The following is an 18,158-nucleotide window of genomic DNA, read 5'->3' as shown; positions in this document are numbered from 1 at the left end:
TTTACAATAAATAAATCCACTTTAAAAGCTAATTACTCCTGGACAGCAATGCCATAGAAATATACAGAGCGACCGCAAAAACAGATGGTCAAAGACAATATTATAAAGATGGCGGTGCTCTCGTTTCTCTGGCGCATAAGCTCTATACATGCCAACGCAGATTTGAATGTTCGTTTTGATCGTACTTGTCAAAGGTTTAATAGACATAGCCAAATCATTGTCATTTAGAGAACTCAATCTTTTAATGATAAATCGTGCAGCTCTAATCTCATTCATGTGAATATGCATGTAACGCTCACAGAAAATGACTCTGGTGTTAGCATATCTACCTTGTTTTGTTTTTGTGTTATTGCTGTGGATATGAATGATTCCTCATAGCTTGAATCTAGTTGGTCGTAGCATTGCAGCGCTACAGTACTGAGTGTATTTTTCCTCAGGCGGATCTGAATAACAGTGGCGTCCAGGATGGACCGGGCTCCTTCTACGGAGTCAGCAGTCAGTATAGCAGCTCAGAGAACATGACCATCACCGTCTCAACCAAAGTGTGCTCCTTCGGGAAGCAAGTGGTGGAAAAAGTGGAGGTGAGTGTGATCGCCAACACCGTTAAAATGACTGAAAAGTGCTAGTGCTTCTCTTTTAAAAAAAGCCTGTTTGGATTTACAGACGGAGTTCGCTCGTGTTGAGGGAGGAAAGTGTTTGTATCGCATCCATCGCTCTCCCATGTGCGAATATATGATCAACTTCATCCACAAGCTCAAGCACCTGCCTGAGAAATACATGATGAACAGCGTATTAGAAAACTTCACCATCTTACAGGTAAAATGCACAAGAATATTTCATAGATTGTTAACAGTCATGTTTATATTTATCTGTATTGTTTTATAGCGTTCATTTCCACCTAAAGAAATGAAAAGTACTTTTCATAACATTTTAAATGAGGCATTAACTGAGAATTGATATATAGTTTGTCATATAATTTTTTTTCTGTAATTTATGGGAAACATAAAATAAAATTATAAATATTTATAGAGTAAAATTTTATTTAATTATTTTAATAGCCCTGCTGTCTGTCATTTGTATATTTAATAAGAATCAATTTATATTTAATTCATACAGTGAAGACTATGCAGTGTTTTATTTTTATTAGTGCTGTCAAGCGATTTACATTTTTTAAATCTAATTATACTACAGGGCCGTTGAATGCTTGAATCTGATTGTTTGACGAATGTTCTAAGGTGTGCATTATTTTCAGGGAAACGCACAGCTAAAGTAGTTCCAGGCAGGTCTTGACCGCATTACAGTTCCATATCACTTCGCGTAGTTAACCGTAACGGAAAATAGGATACAATTCATAACAAGAAAAAGCATTTAGCCCCATGCGCTTTATCTGCAATTTTCAATGTCTAGCTTCACAATCAATGGAAACATGCAGTTTAATTTTAATAAATAAAGTATATTCCTATTCCTAGTCCTGCAGCACAGATTTTTATTGCAGATAATATAACAAATAAATAATTATTGATAGGCCTTACTTGTTAAAAGGCTTTTTTTTTCATTTATTTGGCTAGTCTACTGTCATCTGTCAATAATAAAAAAAAAGAATGAACGAATTAATTAAAACGAATTGAATTAATGAATAAATAATAATATTGACGCACATGCTTTTCTGTCTCATTATTGCAACATCTCTCTCTAATAACTAGATAAAGCCGAGCCGAGGACACACTTTAAGGCCGGTTATGAATGTAATTTGATGACTGATCATGCCCAAACGCGTGTTCAGCACGTTCAGTCTGTGTTCAAAGTCGGTGTTTAAAATATGCAGTCGATGAAACCAGTCAGAGAATGTGTCAGCTAGTCGAGTATCCCCAGCATTAGTCTGCTATCAGTGGCTCAAACCTCCGTTACTAACTCTAAAATGACGTTTTGGAATTAGCAACGGAGGCATTGGATTAGATGCGTAAGGAATTAGTCCTACATACAAGAGCGTTTTAATGACAAAAACTTTACAAACGTCTTGAAATACATAATCTGAACAATGTTTCGAGGTGTGGTAACTGTAGTATAAGCGGAATAATTGACTTCAGGCCGTTGAATTATTAGAAAAATAATGCACACCCGAGGGCTGGTATAATGCTCTTTTCACAAGATGTAAAATAAGTCTCTGATGTCCCCAGAGTGTGTATGTGAAATTTCAGCTCAAAATATCCCACAGATATTTTTATATAGCATGTTAAAATTGTCACTTTTTGAGGGCGAGCAAAAACGCACCGTTTTTGTGTCTGTTCCTTTAAATGCAAATGAGCTGCTGCTCCCGGCACAGGGGGCGGAGCTTCAACAGCTTGCGCTCACACACACATGCACTGAAAATTTCAAAACTTTTAGCCTTTTATGTTCAAACCGGATTCAGACAGTGATGGAGAGACTCAAGAAGAAGTGACAACATGTAGACAACATTTCTGAATGATTAGTTGATGAATTTATGTAACTTATGAGTAGTTATCTTCTAGTCATTGATTAGCATATTCTGTCTTGATAATATATAAATCGTGTTCCGGGGGCGGGGTTTATGTAAATATATATATTTGTTAATTTTCAAATATTGTGAAATATTTTGGTCATATCGCTCACCCCTAAATGTGTGAAATAAACATTACATGTTTCTTTTTTAGAAAATGAAATCAGTGTTTTATATTTCTGTAATAGAAATTCTCTGCATTTTTTTGTCTTCTCTGTTTGACTCGCAGGTGGTGACCCACAGGGAAACCCAGGAGACACTACTGTGTATAGCGTTTGTATTTGAAGTGTCGACAAGTGAACACGGGGCACAATACCACGTCTATAGGCTCATTAAGGACTAGCACGACCGCGAGCTGTTCTGTCAACAGACTTCTGTTGCTTTGCACAGTCCCTCCGTCACACATATGGAGGAATATGCCAAAATTGTCCAAACATCGGAGGAATACGCCAAAATGTTACACAAAACCAAAAGTTTTGCTTCTGTTCTGATCCGGGGTGCAGAATTTGATTGAGTCTTTGAGGACATAAAAAAATATAGTATTACTCTGTTTTAAAAAAAAAAAAAAAAACTTTTTTGTATTTGTTTTTAAATGCCCTAAATACAAAATGGGTCACATTGGTTTTGTTGCATATACAGATCATAGATGTCTTTTTAAGCTTTGTTGTGTCTCCATGGAGGGAATGTGAATGTGTGGATGGGAAAGAATGTCATGGAAGACAATGTGTGCCGTTTATAAGTGGTGCATGCAGCATTTTACAGTGATATAAGAAGGGTGAATCTCATGAAGAAATCTCATTTTACTCTTAAATCAAAAGGTAGAAAATATACAATATGCCTATTTTGAATAAAGGCTGTTTTTAGGACATTTTTTTGTTGCATTTTGACATTATTTTAATAAAGCATGTTGCCTCCCTAAATTCTTATCATCATAATGCAGCAGAAAATGCTGTTCTCATTACTCTAAGACACTAACAGAAATCATCCTGTTTGAATGCAATGATTTTTATTTAAATAGCATAAAGGCAGTACTATTATTACTAGCATTACATTACTCAGAATTGGGAGGAAATGTGTTCAATTGTCGTCAATATAAGGTCATAATGCAATAAAAGTAAATTATAATTTTTTTCATTAATGCTATAGATGTATGAGAAGACTTTTTTTTTTTTATTATTTTTTTTTTTTTAAATTACTTTTGATTTTGGGGTGAAATCTGACCTGGACATGTTCTCGACAGGTTTCATGAGATTCACCTGATATGTAAATGAGGACCAGGTCGGCCAGCAGAGGGTTTACGTTCATTTTTTTACTAAGACAGGCTTACTGAAAACACTGCAGTTTGAAAACCTTTTCCTGGCCTTAAACCAAATAACATAAGATTTCAGTTCTGCAGATGCTAAAAATGTTTTAACACCTGTCGTTTGAACAACAGAAAGAGGCGTCGGAAACCGTTTTGCAGGTACTAAAGTATTTCGAGTAGTTGACCCAAATGTTGAGTGCCTTTCTTCAAAGAACACAAGTTGATTGATACTCTGAAGTGCCTTTTGACTACCTCTCGACGTAAAATAGTAGGAATAGATAAAGCGATCAATTTCTTTACAAAGTATTCGACTCTGCTGTTCATTGAAGCTTTCTCAAGATGCGTGATCTGAGGAAAGGTCCGATTGTTGAAATGTCAAGCCTGACGGTGAACGCGATCAATGAAACAATGAAAAGTGGCTTCACAGTTGCTGCCCATCGAGATTTTAAACGTTTAATCCTGGAACAATACCTCGATAGAGTTGCTTGTTTGTTTTTTTGTCTTTTTAACTCTGAGAATGTTGCATTTCTGTCGTACTTTCTGGTGCTTTAAACCCTCGAAAGAGAATGTTTGCCTTTTCAAGCTGTTTCTTCTTTCTTTTATCTTCACCTTCACGTCGTCCCTGCAGTGTTTACCTTCTCTTTACCTGTCGGATCCTTTAGTTTTGAGTTAAACGTCAGTTTTTTTGTATTTCTGGTGTTAAAGTGTAAAAGGGAAAGTCATTAATTTCACCGTGTACGTCAACACAACTGTGTGTTATAGTTCTTATCCCTCTTTTTTTTTTTTTTTTTTTACTCCCTTTAGATGTAAAGTCGGTTTCTTTACAATTACTTTTGGATTACGTGAATGCACCAGGTGTTTGACATGGATATGCATGTGTTTTTACAGAACTATGCCATTTTAACAGTGCTGAACTGAGATCATGGGTATCTTTTGCTACTACTGAAAATCAAACCATGTTTATTTTCCCCATAGAGAACTAAAAACTTGAATTTTTAGGTCTGATTTGATGTTTCAAATACCCGTACTTGATAAAGCCATGTAGCATTTTTGTTCCACTTGCCCTTTAAATTCAAAGACAGCACAGTTTGTATGGAAAATGTTCTTGGGATGGTTTTTAGTCAAGAGTTGGCACTCGCTGATAGCAGTTTTATGTCTAGATAAGTTTTGAAGGTACTGCTAATTCTTGGGTACACCTTAAAAGCAGAAATGTAATGTATATTGGTACAATCTTAACCTGCATTTTCATGTTTGAACTTCAATGACGAGAGTTTCCTCAATTGTATTTTTTCTTACAGGCTTTTTGTTTCCATTTTTATAATTATTGTTATTATAATTATTAATTTTATGTTTGCTCTTTGACTTTCGATTGATCCTATATGCATACATTGAAAATCTTGTGTGTTACTTCTGTTATTTTATGCCATAATCTAAGTGGTGTTGGCAAAAGCTTTCCCCTGTTTTTAACAGTTCGTTGTGGCCTTGGTTACCAATTGTGCATTGCAGTTATGTATCGAATATCTTCAATGTTAGGGGTTTGTACAATATAATCAAAACAATGTATAGCAATACCAATAAAATGGCATGGGTCTCCTTGGACCATATTTCTTAAAACACACTTACAACTTTGTAAAAGTGTCTTATTCTCTTTCACAGCAAAAATCTGAATGAACGACAGAATATCTCAGAACAACGTGTGAGAGGCAGAATTAAAATGTTGATTGTGTTTTGTAATGAATTATCACCACTGCAGGTTTACTGACTGTTGAGAAAGAGATAGTATTCCTCTTACAAGAAAGTACTATGGTGTTTTAATATATATTTATTCACTGTAAAAAAAAGTTGCTGCCTTAAATTAAGTACAATCAACTCGGATGTTTAAGTTTTTCCCACTTAAATTACAATAAACTGACTTGAATTAGTAGAATCTTGTTTAACTTTCGAAAAAAAGTTGTTGTTTTTTATTGTTTAACACTTTGATGAGTTAAATTTTTCTCTAGAAAGTACTTTTATGTAAATATTTCAATCCTGAGGATTATTTTTGGCGCACCCAAATACATTTAAAAAGATAGAAAAGGGATAGTTCAGCCAAAAATTTAAATTCGGTCATCATTTACTCACCCTCGAGATCCGAACCTATATGAACTCTTCTGCTGAAAACTAAAGATATTTTTTAACTAGATAGTTGATGGGCCCATTGACTTCCATAGTATTATATATCATCTGTTTGGCTACAAACATTCTTGATAATATTTTATTTTGTATTCAGCAGAACAAAGACATTTGTTTAGGTCCGGAACAAATTGAGGGTGAGTAAATGACACAATTAATAATTTTTGGGTGAACTATCCCTTTAAAAACATCTCATCCATTATTCACCAACGCATGTGATTGGTCCATCCTGGAAAGCGCTGAGAAAAGTAACAGTCTTGAAAATAATTTTCACTCGAATAATGAGCTTAAATTGAGTTTAATTGAAATTAGGCAGTGAATAGTTAAAATAGGACAACTATTATTTTGATCTGTTGTACCTGACCAAACAGATTCAATGTAAAGTAAACGTTTCTAAAAGAGAGCTCGTTTTCCCAACAATCCAGTCATCGAGGCGCTTGTTGATGACGAAGCCGTTACGTTGAACGTCGGCGGACTCTAGCGTAACGTTACCCAACTTCAATGCATTTGCTGCAAAGTAGCACTTGTGAGAAAACAAACGAACAAATAATAATAATAAAAAACTTTTGAACATTGTATTGCAAAACTCTGATTATGCGCCGTACAAACGCGTGTGTCAGTCACAGAGAGACGCTTGATAACGCTTTATTTTGATTCACGTGAACACGTTTATTCATTTTACAGGTTAAAAATTCAAGTTAAATGTAAAATGTCCGACAAACGCGTTTGATAAAGCCGAATGGCTTTTCTTCAGAGGACATCTAGATCAGTGGCAGATGAGGAAGTCGCGGTCTGACTGGAACGAGTGGACAGGATATGAGAGTCAAAAGCTCATGAAAACATTGTCTACAGCAGAGATCATAGCGCCGAAAACTACTTTGGATTGAGTGAGTGAAATATTGTCAAGTATAAAGGTAAGATGTGATCTCCAGCATATAAGATTGCTTTCATTAAAAGCTTTTAAAAGATCCTGCATCATTTGATCGTAGATGGTACTTGCTCTGATGTTTGTTTGCATTGACATTCATTTTAAAGTGTGAGTTAAGCGTCTATATTACATCACGTTTGCACTACCTTCAATAATGTACGTACATATATATATATATATATATATATTATTGTACATTACATTGTACATTATTGAAGGTAGTGCAAACATATACACACACACACACACACACACACACACACACACACACATACATATACATATGTATATGTGTATGTGTGTATGAACATACATATATGTGTGTGTCTGTGTGTGTGTTTGCAAGAAGTATGTTATGTTCAGCAATGCTGCATTTATTTGATCACTGTAAAAACCAGGTAAAAAAATAGTAAAATATTACATTTAAAATAACGGTTTTCTTTTTTATTATATTTATTCATATGGTGTCAATTCTCAGCAGCTATTACTATGTTGTTTAATATGGTCTTACAAAGGAAATTAGCATGTGTGTGCATTTTATACATTTGATATGATTACATACAACAGCATTTAAAACGTTTTAAAAGATCCTGCATACATATATTTATTATATTACTTTGTTGTTTAATATGGGCATGCATACATTCTCTCTCTCTCTCTCTCTCTCTCTCTCTCTCTCTCTCTCTCTCTCTCTCTCTCTCTCTCTCTCTCTCTCTCTCTCTCTCTCTCTCTCTCTATATATATATATATATAGCCCATATTAAACAACATAGTAATAGCTGCAGAGAATTGACACCATATGAATAATTACATTTAAAAAATATAATAAAAAAAGAAAACCGTCATTTAAAATGTAATAACATGTTTACTGTGATCAAATGAATGTATATATGTACACACACACACACACACACACACACACACATATATATATATTGTAAGATTGGCACAAGCTCAGTGGCTGGTCTCCCCCATATCTCGGTCAGTAAACACAGATCCTCCTGGCGCCTGTCAGTGTGTGTGTGGAGCAGCTGTGTCTGTGTTTACTGCCCCTGAATGATCCTAACGCTGCTGGAGCAAATGTTGATGCTTACTGGTGTAAAATGAATACAGACTGATTTACTGTCATCACAAGCACATGCTGCCATTGCGATTCAGATCAGTATGTAAACTTGCTGTGAGTTTATGTTAGAAGGATCTTAGGGGATTTGCAAGAATCTTGTATCATAATTTCATACATTAATGTCAGTCGTGAATGATATGCCACAGTATTACCGTAGTGTGATCCCATTACAGTACCATCACTGAGAAAGAAGTGTTGGGAACACTTAAAGCCTTTATGTACAATGCATTAATGTGTTTTTTATGCATTAAATCTTGTCATAAATAATTGTAACCAAAGTTAAAATGCATTATAATATTTGCAGATTTGTCATTTGATTGAATGCATTGTACTGTCTAAAGGCGTAACAATGAATAGATCAGCACTATAATGAATTATAACTGTGGTTACAATTATTCATGAGACCATACAATGCATTATAATGTGCATTACTAATAGTTTATATAGAGAGCCTAATATTATATATAAATATATATAAAGACCTTAAGTAAAGTTTTATTTGTCTTTTTTGTTGTAGTGATGGTAATATCATGTTATTTTGATATACCATGGTATTATAATGTAATATTAATTAGTAGTATTTTTACATTTGGTTACATTGTATTATTCATAATATATATATATATATATATATATATATGTGTGTGTGTATGTAATATTATTATTATTATTTTATTTTTTTTTCTTTATGAATATTATGAATAATATATGTATATATATAATTTAAACATAAATGTGTATGTGATGCTGGATCACAAAACCAGTCACATAAAAAAATCGAAACATTGAGAAAATCTCCTTTAAAGTTGTCCATTTATGCTGCGATTGTGCTGCATTCACTCACAAAAATAACTGTTTTATATATTTACGGTAGGAAATTTACAAAATATCTTCATGGAACATGATCTTTACTTAATATCCTGATGATTTTTGGCATAAAAGAAAAATCTATAATTTTGACCCATACAATGTATTGTTGGCTATTGCCACAAATATACCCGTGCGACATTCGACTGGTTTTGTGATCCAGGGTCACATATAAGTTTATCATCACAGCCAGTCTGCAGGGTGTGTTGTGTACAGTGTCACCATGACAACACAGTAAGTGGACCTTTGACCCTCGGGATTGAGGTGGAGCCATAATAATATCCACCAGCAGCCGGGCTTTATGATTTATGAGCGCTGTAAATCAGACATATGTTTCTGAGCTGATCTCGGTCTGTGGATTTACTCTCAGTCAAAGGTATTTAAATGACTTGCTTGGCCTTTTTTCCGGGTTCTTGTGAACTAGTTTCTGTTAGAAAGCTACTGACCAAAGCACACCGCTCTCGGTTTAATGCAGATTTTAGCCAGGTCAGGTAAATATGAAATATATTTTATTTTAGATTGGTGAAGTGGTTTTGAGTGGTTTTTTGTTGATAATGAATTTGATTTTGAATGTATTTTTTAATAGTGCTTTTTCACAGTATGTTTCAAAACATTGATAAAGACAAACCAGTAACCTCTAACTTAAGCTTTTAGTGGTCGAGAAAAAAAAAAAAAAGGTTTTCTGTGCACTATTTTGTGTAAACAGTTTCAAACGTAGAGTAGGCTAACGCTCATTCTGAGAAATGCTCAACTGAATCAAGCCAGTTTTGTTTTGTGAGTTGAATTCTCTCATCTATCCTTACAGACCATCCCATAAGACGACGTATCGCCATGACAACCTCAGCGCCAATCAGATTACGCGTCTTCTCTCTCAACTGCTGGTCAGTTCACTCTTTACATCGATACGCGTTTCCTTTTGCTGAAGAAATGTGCACAGGATTCTGATATTCCTAATTAATCTATCTAACGGATCCTACTGGGAATATTTTATAGGATTCCAGCTTTTAAAAAAAAATAATGCCAAAACAAATTATTAAAATATTATCTGAAAAATATTTACTTTCTATTATCTTTCTACAGGATATTTGTTTTCATACCAGATGATAAAACACCATTTTTTTTTTTATTCAATGAGATATTTATAATACATATTTTTCATTTCATAAAAATGATAAAACAGAAAATATGTATATAAACATTTTTACTGTGTGTTGCAGAAATTTGCATTTGTGATTTTCATTTCTCACTGTAAAAAAAAAAAACATTTTATTTTCTCTCAAATGTCTGTGCACTGAATTTATATGATTAACTAATAAAAGCGTAAAGGATAAAGCGCATGAGTTTGCTGTGATTGTTTCAGGGGGATCAGATACCTCAGTAAGAACTGCAGAGAGAGATTTGATCTGATCGGAGACCTGCTGATTCAGGAACAGCTTGATATAGCGTTACTGCAGGAGGTGAAGACACTTCTCTCAGTTTAAAAATGATGAACTCTTTAAACAATATGATTCAGATACGTCTGTTGTCTTTTAGCTGGTTGTACTGTAGAATGACATGTTTTTCTGCGGCTGGTTGGTTACAGGTCTGGTGTGAGAAAGACTTTCTGCTTTTAAAGAAGAAGCTTGGCAGTGTCTATCCGTTTTCCCATTATTTTAAAAGGTAAATCATCTTTAAATGCATGAATATATCAGTGAAGTCCCTGAAAAGTTCTTTGGGCTTAAATGGACACAGTTATGAATCATTTTCTCTTAAAGTAACATTTTCTCGTCTTCAGTGGATTTATAGGAAGCGGACTGGCCGTGTTTTCCAGACATCGAATCCATGATGCCTTTCTGTACAGATACTCATTAAATGGATATCCGTACATGGTGGGTCTGATCAATTATGTGTACAGACATCCTGCTTTTCCTTTTAATTTAAATGAAGTTCTACATATTTAAGGAATGATCATATGTGACCCTGGACCACAAAACCAGTCACATGGGTCAATTTCTTGAAATTGAGATTTATGCATCATCTAAAAGATGAATAAATAAGCTTTCCATTGATGAATGGTTTATTATGATAGGACAATATTTGGTCGAGATACAACTACTTGAACATCTGGAATCTGAGGGTGCAAAAAAATCGAAACATTGAGAAAATCTCCTTTAAAGTTGTTCATTTATGTTCGCGATTGTGCTGCATTCACTCACAAAAATAAATGTTTTATATATTTACGGTAGGAAATTTACTAAATATCTTCATGGAACATGATCTTAATATCCTGATGATTTTTGGCATAAAAGATAAATTTATAATTTTGACCCATACAATGTATTGTTGGCTATTGCCACAAATATACCCGTGCGACTCGTGACTGGTTTTGTGATCCAGGGTCACATATTCACAATATAGTGCATCCTTGAGTACCTTATTGCATTTATAAAATACTTAATAATGTTCATAATACAAATATTATGGTTTTAAACATTATTTTACATCCTAACCAGTCGAACCTGTAAACCATACATCCATTAATGACACATACTTAATACCTGTTGTAAATAAACTAACTCGCACTGTATGTTCCATTAATGTGGCGTCAGTGTCAGGGCTGATTGGTCGGTCTATAAAAGGCTTGTTAATGATCTGATCTTGAATCAGGCTCAACACGGAGACTGGTTTGGTGGCAAGGCTGTGGGGAAGGTCCTGCTTAACATCAGTGGGCTGAATGTTCATGTCTTCGTAACTCATGTAAGTTCATGCGAAATGCGTGTACGAGTCTTATTTTACTATTATTTATATACTATTAAAGTATTTATTAATATTTTGAATTTACGGTGTATTTTTCATTGTAGTTATTTTATTATGTGCTTTTGCCATTAGCACTTATGTGCTTTCTATTTAGCTTTAATTTATTTATTTCAATTTTAATACCTAAACTTAAACTTGTTTCATTTCAGTTAATTGCTAAGGCAAGATTTCTAATGTTCATTTAATTTTTTTAATTTTAAGTTTTGAGGGAACACTTTACAATAAGTTTCCATTTGTTAACATTAGATTACTACATTAGTTTACTTAACATGAACTAACAATTATTAACTTTCTAAAGCATTTATTCATCTGTTCATTTCAACATTTGCTTATACATTATTAAAATCAAAAGTTGAAATATCCGTTAATATTATTTAATGGACCTGAGCTAACATGAACAAGTTGTATTTTTATGAACTAATGTTAACAAATATGAATAAATACTGTAAATTGCTCATTGCCAGATAATGTTAGTTAATGCATTAGCCAGTGTGAACTAATAGGGCCTTATTGTAAAGTTTTTCATCTAATATTTCATTTAATTTTAGTGTTATTTTCAACTACCAATTTTTTTTGTTGTTGAATTTTTGTTTAACAATAACAACACTGGCATGAATGTCTGTTTGCTCCAGCTGCATGCAGAATATTGCAGAGAGAAAGATTCGTATCTCCCGCACCGAGTGGTTCAAGCCTGGGAGCTGCAACAGTTCATAAGGTCATAAGTCTCTTTTTGCAGTTTTACCCATTGCTGTGGGTTTATTTTCAAGCCTAATATAGTTTTTAATTGCTCGATCTTTCAATGAAATGTGCCTGAGATCACACTGATCTGAAATGGGATTTTGTTGAAAATAAACGTGAGCCACGCAGATTTCTGCTCTGATTCCTCAATGCTCACGACTCAGTGTGTTTCTCAAAGGCACACTAGTGCTGGAGCGGACGTGGTGATTCTGGGTGGAGATCTGAACATGCACCCAGACGATCTCGGGACCAGACTGCTGAGAAACTACACTGGACTCCTGGACAGCTTCAGTGAGGCCGCCAACTTTGACGTTAGTAATGCAGCGTGATCCTGTCTGACCTCTTGTGATGACTGTGTGTGTAATGATATCAGGGTTCCCACGGGTCCTTGAAATCCTTGAAAGCTTGGGAATCTGAAAAAAAAAAAAAAAAATTCAAGGACCTGGAAAGTTTTTGTAAACACATACACTCACCTAAAGGATTATTAGGAACACCATACTAATACTGTGTTTGACCCCCTTTCGCCTTCAGAACTGCCTTAATTCTACGTGGCATTGATTCAACAAGGTGCTGAAAGCATTCTTTAGAAATGTTGGCCCATATTGATAGGATAGCATCTTGCAGTTGATGGAGATTTGTGGGATGCACATCCAGGGCACGAAGCTCCCGTTCCACCACATCCCAAAGATGCTCTATTTGGTTGAGATCTGGTGACTGTGGGGGCCATTTTAGTACAGTGAACTCATTGTCATGTTCAAGAAACCAATTTGAAATGATTCGAGCTTTGTGACATGGTGCATTATCCTGCTGGAAGCTCAGGTAGGCCGTGGCATTTAAACGATGCCCAATTGGCACTAAGGGGCCTAAAGTGTGCCAAGAAAACATCCCCCACACCATTACACCACCACCACCAGCCTGCACAGTGGTAACAAGGCATGATGGATCCATGTTCTCATTCTGTTTACGCCAAATTCTGTCTCAACAGAAATGGAGACTCATCAGACCAGGCAACATTTTTCCAGTCTTCAACTGTCCAATTTTGGTGAGCTTGTGCAAATTGTAGCCTCTTTTTCCTATTTGTAGTGGAGATGAGTGGTACCCGGTGGGGTCTTCTGCTGTTGTAGCCCATCCGCCTCAAGGTTGTGCGTGTTGTGGCTTCACAAATGCTTTGCTGCATACCTTGGTTGTAACGAGTGGTTATTTCAGTCAAAGTTGCTCTTCTATCAGCTTGAATCAGTCGGCCCATTCTCCTCTGACCTCTAGCATCAACAAGGCATTTTCGCCCACAGGACTGCCGCATACTGGATGTTTTTCCCTTTTCACACCATTCTTTGTAAACCCTAGAAATGGTTGTGCGTGAAAATCCCAGTAACTGAGCAGATTGTGAAATACTCAGACCGGCCCGCCTGGCACCAACAACCATGCCATGCTCAAAATTGCTTAAATCACCTTTCTTTCCCATTCTGACATTCAGTTTGGAGTTCAGGAGATTGTCTTGACCAGGACCACACCCCTAAATGCATTGAAGCAACTGCCATGTGATTGGTTGATTAGATAATTGCATTAATGAGAAATTGAACAGGTGTTCCTAATAATCCTTTAGGTGAGTGTAGATACAGGTCCTTGAAAGTGCTTGAATTAATTTTTTAGCAAGAAGTTTTCTGGAAAAAGATCCACATTATTCCCTCCGGTCCACTGATGTGTTATTTCGCCAACACTTCGTGGCCTATGTGCACTAGCTTGCTTGATTTATGTTAGTTACACGCATTAAGTGTTTAAGTGTTACGTTAAGTGTTTCCCGCGTGAGGTACTTTGTGTTGTACGTTGCCATGACTTTCACACACGCAAAACTGTAACAATGAATTAATAATGTACATAATAATACAAATATCATGGTTTTAAACATGCCCTAACCCTAACCCTAACACGATGTAACCTTGCTCTGACTTGAAGAGTGTCCCCACATTAAGTCTTAACCCACACTTGAATTTGAGGGTGTTGGACCTGGAAAGTCCTTGAAAGGTCCTTGAATTTGAAGTTAACCGAGGTGTGGGAACCCTGTGATATGTCGCATAGCTGTCTAAGGCCCTGTTTACACCGGGTGTTAAGATGTGTTCTGGTCGATCGGATCACAAGTAGACGAGGGAGACTCATTCCCATTTACACCTGGTGTTTTAATCCGTCTCTTTTGTCCACTTTCAAACACTTCTGTCCTGATTTCTTCGAGGGGAGAGTTTATGGGCGGGTGTTTTTTCAGATCTGATAGACAAACGGAAAAACAAACAGAGAGCATCAGCTTTAGTTTCTGCTCTGACAGACGCAAGACCAGCCGAACGCTGTGAGTGTGTGTTAGAAATCAGGAATGATGAGAGAACATTGTGATGGTACGTTTTTTGTAGAACCAAACTCGAGTCTTCAGTCGACAAAGTTTAAATCCCATCTGGCTAGAGCTCTTCCCATAATGTTTAATGTTTGGTCAGTGGGCGTCTTGTGTGGCTGTCTGGATTCGACCACATGAGTGTTTACAGTACACAAGCAATCCGGTCGAATTGTGTTTTCAACTACCTCTGGAAGTGTTCGAAAGTGGACAAGTTCAAAACGTTTTTTGCCCTGTTTACACCTGATATTAAGATGCGTTTTGGTCGATCGCAAGTGGACGACACTAAATACAGGTGTAAACGGGTCTAAAACTGTTTTGAGCTTGTCCACTTTTGAACACTTCCGGAGGTTGTTGAAAACACATTCGACCGGATTGGTTTCGTAGTGTAAACGCTCATGTTGTCGAATGCGTTCGAACAGCCACAAAAAACCCTCTTCTCTCCATCCACTGACTTAACATGAAACATTATGGGAAGAGCGCCAGCCAGACGGGATTTAAACTTTGTCGGCTGAAGACTCAAGTTTGGTTGGAAGATGAAAAACGTTCCATCACAAAGTTCTCTCTCCATTCCTGATTTCTTACACACACACTCTGGTCACGGCTGGTCTTGCGTCTGTCAGAGCAGAAACTAAAGCTGATGCTCTCTGTGTGTTTCTCCGTCGTCTCCAGTCGAGTTCATATGTAAATTGCACAAGCTTGTTTTGTCCATCAGATCAAAAGATCTGAAAAAACACCCACCCATAAACCCTCCACTCGAAGAAATCAGGACAGAAGTGTTTGAAAGTGGACAAAAGAGACGGATTAAAACACCAGGTGTAAACGGGAATGAGTCTCCCTCGTCTACTTGTGATCCGATCGACCAGAACGCATCTTAATATCAGGTGTAAACAGGGCCTGAGTTATGATTTATAATGACATCCTGTCGTCAATACCAGGGATGTGAGGAAGGATTCACCCATATATCTGAAAACCCTTTCACACACACGGATGGCCTCATTCCATTTGGGGGAGGAGTCCGGATAGACTACATCCTGTTCAAGGTAAAAGTTAGATATTACTACGATTTTCTACTATTTCTATTATATTAAGTGGTGTATTCTGAGACTCAAACTGTTGCTTATAGTCTAGTTTAATGATCTGAACAAACCTCAACCCAAAGTATTAAACTTTGACACAACTCATCCCGCAGACATACATAAATGATACTAGTTTTCTAACTATTCTTAGAACTATAGATTCTTCTAACTATTAGTTTTATCTTTCTTTGCTCATATGCACATAAATGCTGACAGCGCTGTTTCTTGCAGGGATCAGGGGAAGTAGATGTGAGCTGTGAGTCTTTGTGCACCACTAAGGGTCCAGTTCCTGGACAGCCTTTTCCTTATTCAGACCACGAGGCTCTCACTGCCGAGTTCCTGTTTACGCCAACTAAAAAGGGAAATGGATGCAAAGAGAGAGAATTTGGCTGTATTCCAGGTATTTGCGCTTCAGTTTTTGGGGTCTTGAAATATTATTACATGCATTTCTGCATGCAACAACAACAACACAATAAACCCATGCTGTGTTCTTTTCTGCTCCATAATAAAGTTTGGAAATTGACTCTGTGTTTTTTGGATGTCAAGGTGTTTTAAAGGAACAGTTCACCCAAAAAATATTAATGTACTTGCCCTCATATTGTTCCAAACTCACATAATATATATATTTTTTTTTTTTCATGAAATGCATTAAGGAGAAATCTTCACATAGCTTGTCTGAGAAGCTAGTACAAAAAATTATCCTTATTGATCCATCTGATCATTTTCCTTTATGTTCCATGATAAAAAAAACAACACTTTTGGGCTTGAAACATCATGAGTGTGAGTGATTATTTTCATTTTCGGGTGAACTACTTTTTTAAAGATTGTTTTGACATTATCAACTATTTGAGGCTGGTAATATGTTTTTAAAAAGAGGTTTTTGGAAGAAGTATCTTTTATTTGATCAAAAATACAGTAACACAGTAAAATTGTGAAATATTATTGCAATTTCAAATAAATGTTTTATATTTCAATATATTTTAAGTTATGTATTTATTTTATTTATTCCTGTGATCATTTCTCCAGACTTCAGTGTCACCTGATCCTTCAGAAATCATTCTAATATGATAATATATTTCTGATTATTATCATCAATGTTGAAAACAGTTGTGCTGCTTCATATTTTTGTGGAATCCTTGATGCATTTTTATTATGCAATAGAAAGTTTTTTTTAAAAAACAGCATTTATTTGAAATGGAAATCGTTATAGACATGTCTTCTGATCAATTTAACACATCTGACCACAAACTTTTTAATGGTAGTGTATGTATGTTTCTCTCTCAGATAAGCTTCCTGAGCTGGTCAACACAGTCAATGAAGCTCGTACTGAAGTAAAGGTGGGTCTACACTGCTCTGAGCGCATGCGCCACACCGCGGCTCGTACAGGCATCATGGGTCTTGTCCTGCTAGTACTTGAGTTAGCCATCGCCGCTGTCCCGTTGTTTGCTCTGGGAGCTGAACAGCCCTTTCCTAAAGCCTCTTTCTACCTGCTGGGGGCGCTGTGCTTTGCCGTCCTCCTCTCTACATTGATGCTGTACATCTTCTACAGCATGGAGGTGAAGGCACTGCAAGGCACTGAGGACCAGATGAGACTGGCACTGAGTAGTCTTCAGGAACGGATTAAGGAGTACCCCAAGGCTTTATCATCGGACCATTTGCGAAATTCACTTGACAGCAAGGATTCTGTGCATTTGTAGCAAGACAGCTGAACTAAATTTGGATGAAATACTGAACTGAAACTTTATGAGAAGGACAATGGGTCATTATTTTTGATGTCTTAACTGAACTGAACACAACTGGTTGTAACTATACAGTTTTTTCAGGTGTTTTTTTTTTTTCTTGTCTTTTTTTGACTAGACATTGAGGATAAATCTTCTGGAAACAAAGGAACCAAAAAATTAGACAAGTTAGCAAAATCATTAATTCCATGACATCTATTTCACTTCAACCTCATTTAGTTGTTCAGTCCAGGAGGCCTCAGCAAACTTCCAAGGAGACCGCAAGGATGACTTAAAATGTTATATATATATTAGGGCTGTTAAACGACTAATCGTGATTAATCGCATCCAAAATAAAAGTTTGTTTTTACATAATACATGTGTGTGTACGGTGTATAATTATTTTCTATATATAAATACGCACACATGCATGTATATATTTAAGAAATATTTGCATGTATATACTGTGTATATATATTTATATTATATATAATTTATATTATATATAAATATTTTATATATAAATAACACATTTTCTT

The 18,158-nt window shown here is 35.9% G+C and overlaps 2 protein-coding genes across 13 annotated transcripts in view; both read left to right on the top strand.

Moving 5' to 3' along the window:
* tead3b (TEA domain family member 3 b) overlaps window positions 1–3,637 on the top strand; it is a 48,327-nt gene extending 44,690 nt beyond the window's left edge. For all 12 annotated transcript variants that reach the window (XM_079884699.1, XM_079884697.1, XM_079884692.1 and 9 more), the window contains 3 exons: window positions 438–581; window positions 664–816; window positions 2,748–3,637. In XM_079884699.1, the coding sequence (XP_079740825.1) occupies window positions 438–581; window positions 664–816; window positions 2,748–2,861 (411 nt within the window). In that variant the 3' untranslated portion in view covers window positions 2,862–3,637. The remainder of the gene's footprint in view (window positions 1–437; window positions 582–663; window positions 817–2,747) is intronic.
* A 2,825-nt stretch (window positions 3,638–6,462) lies between these two features.
* Window positions 6,463–17,997, top strand: smpd2b (sphingomyelin phosphodiesterase 2b). Its single transcript, XM_079884688.1, has 11 exons — window positions 6,463–6,907; window positions 9,717–9,792; window positions 10,272–10,368; window positions 10,494–10,570; window positions 10,686–10,779; window positions 11,558–11,647; window positions 12,340–12,422; window positions 12,624–12,756; window positions 15,761–15,865; window positions 16,133–16,301; window positions 17,186–17,997. The coding sequence occupies exons 2-11, from the start codon at window positions 9,743–9,745 to the stop codon at window positions 17,596–17,598; spliced, it is 1,311 nt and encodes a 436-aa protein (XP_079740814.1). The 5' UTR covers window positions 6,463–6,907; window positions 9,717–9,742; the 3' UTR covers window positions 17,599–17,997.
* The last annotated feature ends 161 nt before the right edge of the window (window positions 17,998–18,158 follow it).

Source organism: Squalius cephalus, assembly GCF_949319135.1.
Source record: "Squalius cephalus genome assembly, chromosome: 10".
Lineage (NCBI taxonomy): Eukaryota > Metazoa > Chordata > Actinopteri > Cypriniformes > Leuciscidae > Squalius > Squalius cephalus.
Note: the sequence above shows the minus strand (reverse complement) of the source record. Positions and strands in the feature narration are given on the sequence as shown.